Source organism: Trypanosoma grayi (genome assembly GCF_000691245.1).
Source record: "Trypanosoma grayi strain ANR4 Tgr_1541_V1, whole genome shotgun sequence".
Lineage (NCBI taxonomy): Eukaryota > Euglenozoa > Kinetoplastea > Trypanosomatida > Trypanosomatidae > Trypanosoma > Trypanosoma grayi.
In genome coordinates, this window is record NW_008827159.1 from 1 (window position 1) to 2,909 (window position 2,909).

General features: G+C 50.7%; 2 protein-coding genes across 2 annotated transcripts; both read left to right on the forward strand.

The window, feature by feature from the left end:
• Positions 1–179: 179 nt before the first annotated feature.
• Positions 180–920, forward strand: DQ04_15411000 (hypothetical protein; the record flags this gene model as incomplete). Its single annotated transcript, XM_009317308.1, has 1 exon — positions 180–920. One exon carries the CDS (start codon positions 180–182, stop codon positions 918–920), a length of 741 nt encoding a protein of 246 aa, XP_009315583.1.
• Positions 921–2,010: 1,090 nt separating this feature from the next.
• DQ04_15411010 (hypothetical protein) lies at positions 2,011–2,909 on the forward strand (the record flags this gene model as incomplete). Its single annotated transcript, XM_009317309.1, has 1 exon — positions 2,011–2,909. A coding segment is annotated over one exon (899 nt), but the record flags the coding sequence as incomplete, so codon positions are not given.

Consider the following 2,909-nt stretch of genomic DNA (forward strand, 5'->3'; position numbering starts at 1 on the left):
AGCAGAGACAATTCAATGAGCTTGAGGAGGCTGGAGGTGCCTCGGACAGAGACGCTGAGCAAAAAGAGCCTGTTGCGGAAGGCGACTCTGGAGATTCGAATGCAGCAGTGGAGACAGACATCGACTATATTGCACCACAGTACCAGACAACATTTTTACAGAACCTGCGGACGGCGAAGATGTGGGCCCTTCTCTGGTTGTTCTTTTGCATTGTTGGCGCGGAGTTCGTTATTATTTTCAACGCCCGCTTTATCTATGCTGCTATCGCTGGTGAGCCCGTCAGCAACGCGCTTGGTACACTGTTGACGGTTATAAATGGTGTGGGCAGTGCTGTTGGCCGTCTGTTGATGAGCTACTTTGAGGTCTGGTCGCAAAAGCGCAAGGCGGAGGATAGAATCCCCATTACAATCTCCTTGCTCTTTCCTGTGGTGTGCGTGATTCTGTCGCTGGTGCTCTTCCTCGTGCTTCCAAAGTCAGCACTGGTCGTTCCTTACGTTACTGCAGCTCTGGGCAATGGTTTCTGCGCAGCTGCTGTTGTGCTGGTAACTCGCACCATATTTGCGAAGGATCCTGCGAAGCACTACAACTTCTGCTTCGTTGCAACGGTGGTGTCCACAGTTTTGCTGAACCGTCTCACCTATGGTGAGTGGTACACGCGTGTGGCGGATGAACAGGGACAGACCCTCTGCTTGGGCCAGAAGTGTGTAATGATGCCGCTGCTTTTGTTCCTTGGCCTGAATTGCTCCGCGTTCATTGCCATCATCTACGTGAACTGGGAGTACCGCCGTTTCAGCTGCACGGTGCTGGAGGAGCGGCGCCGCATGAAGGAGGAGGCACTTCGGGATGTGATGGCCCGCACTAGCAGTCCTGCAGAAGTGCCACTGGCTGAAGACTTGAACTGCGACAACAAGTGCCATTAACAAAGGCCGACAGCTCGTCAGTTCCATACGGCGGAGTACGCACGCAACATTCTTTCTGTTTTTCTCTGCGTTTTTTTTTTTTTACTTATGACCTTACTGTAATCGCGTGTAGGCTTACCACCCTTCTGTTGTAGACACCAAGTGATGAGGGGTAAGAGTCAGCATTTTGACTTTTTGATTTGACCCATTGATTGCCTTTAACGCTCCGTTTTGTACGTCAGTAACGAAGTGCCGGATGCAAACGAACCTTAACGTGGGAAATGTGGCGACTATGAAATAAATAATCCAAAACGTATATTACAAAGACATCTCTCCCTGAGTCCCCCCCCATTCGTTTGCCGTTCACACCTGCCTTCCTGTTGCTTCCGATGCTTTCCCCATGTGCGTGTGACGTGGAGGCCTGGAAGTGGGTGGAGCGATTCCGTTTCGCCTTTTCCACTATTAGTGTTTTTAGTATGCCAGCGAAGGAGGACTGGGGAGACGCTGGTGGCTGAGCCATATGCCAGCGCGGCTGGGGAATAGGCGCGCACATTTCAATGACTGCTTTCAATGGCGTTGTGGAGGCTGCCGCAGATGATGCCGCCGCTTCTTAGCACCCGCGTTGCCCGCTATTCTCTCGGCTCCATCGTCCGCCTGCCTCCTACTCTCTTTACTCCTTCCTCTCTTCACGTTTCCTGCGGTTCCTTCCTATTGTGGGCAAGGAGGCTGCGAGACGTATTTTGGGATATTTAGAGCAATCCCAAATCAGTGCTTGAAGGGAACTGAATGAGACCGAAGGAAATGAACGATGTCATGACAAAGGAGAGAACTTTACTCCCCGTTTCATTTAGCTATTCTCTTTTTCCACTTCGTTTGAAAATAAAGAGCCAGAGTCGAGGGGACCCCCCTCTGCTGCGATGCTTTTCCTGTTAGCTTGGCCCCTTAGTTCTGTTGTACAATTCCGCTTATTCTCTTTGTGACCTTTTTTTTTTTTTGTGGGGCAGGGCGTCACTGTGATACAAGCACAGACCCACGCACACATCACTGTGGAAGCATAAGAAGGAAGAACAAACTGACCTGCGCCTGAAAGCAAAATATATACGTAGACAAGATGAATGGAGAGGAGGCTGTCTTCGTTGAACGGCTCGTCATTGGATCGCAAAAACCCATCAGTGAACCCCGTCGTTTTGCAATGCTAACCTTTGGTGGGTTTTGCTGCATCTGTACATCTTTCTCGTACGCATTCAATCTCATCTCAGGAGAAATGCAGAAGCGGTACAACTTCAGCGGCCGTGACGTGTCGACGATAGGCACGGTGGGCTTGGCGTTTTGTTACTTCGTCCTGCCGCATGCCATTGTTTATGACCACTTTGGCCCGAAACCGACTATTGCTTTGGCCACTCTTCTTTTCCCACTTGGGGCGCTGCTCCTGGCACTCACGTTCCAAGGCGTTATTGAAGGTTCTGTTGTTCGTCTCAGTGCATTCAACGCCTTCGTGGGTATTGGATGCTCTTTGTTTGATCTCGCTTCAGCTATGACAGTAATGAGTTACTTTCCATCACACAAGGGCGCCGTTGTTGCTTTAATGAAGACCTTCACTGGCCTCGGCGCTGCCATTGTTGGAAGCATTCAGCTTGCCTTCTTTGACGGAAGGCTTGATTACTTCTTCTATTTCCTGATGGCACTGGTATTTGCTGTTGGTGCCGTATCCTTCTTTTTTCTGCGTCTTCCGTCGTACCATCTGACGGGCTACGAGCAAAACCACCTCAGCATCGAGGAGAAGGAGCGGAGGCTGGCGCGTAGGGCAGTGTATCTTCGCCAGAATCCACCCAGGATCCGCTTTGTGATTGGTATTGGGTTGGTTATACTGCTGATTATATTCCTGCCGCTGCAGAGTGCGCTGGTGGCGTACCTTGAGCTTGGAAAGAAGTACAAAGTGGCCTTTGCCGGTGTCATCATTTTTCTGACGCTACTGTACCCGACGATTGCACTGCCCCTGTCGTTCATGGA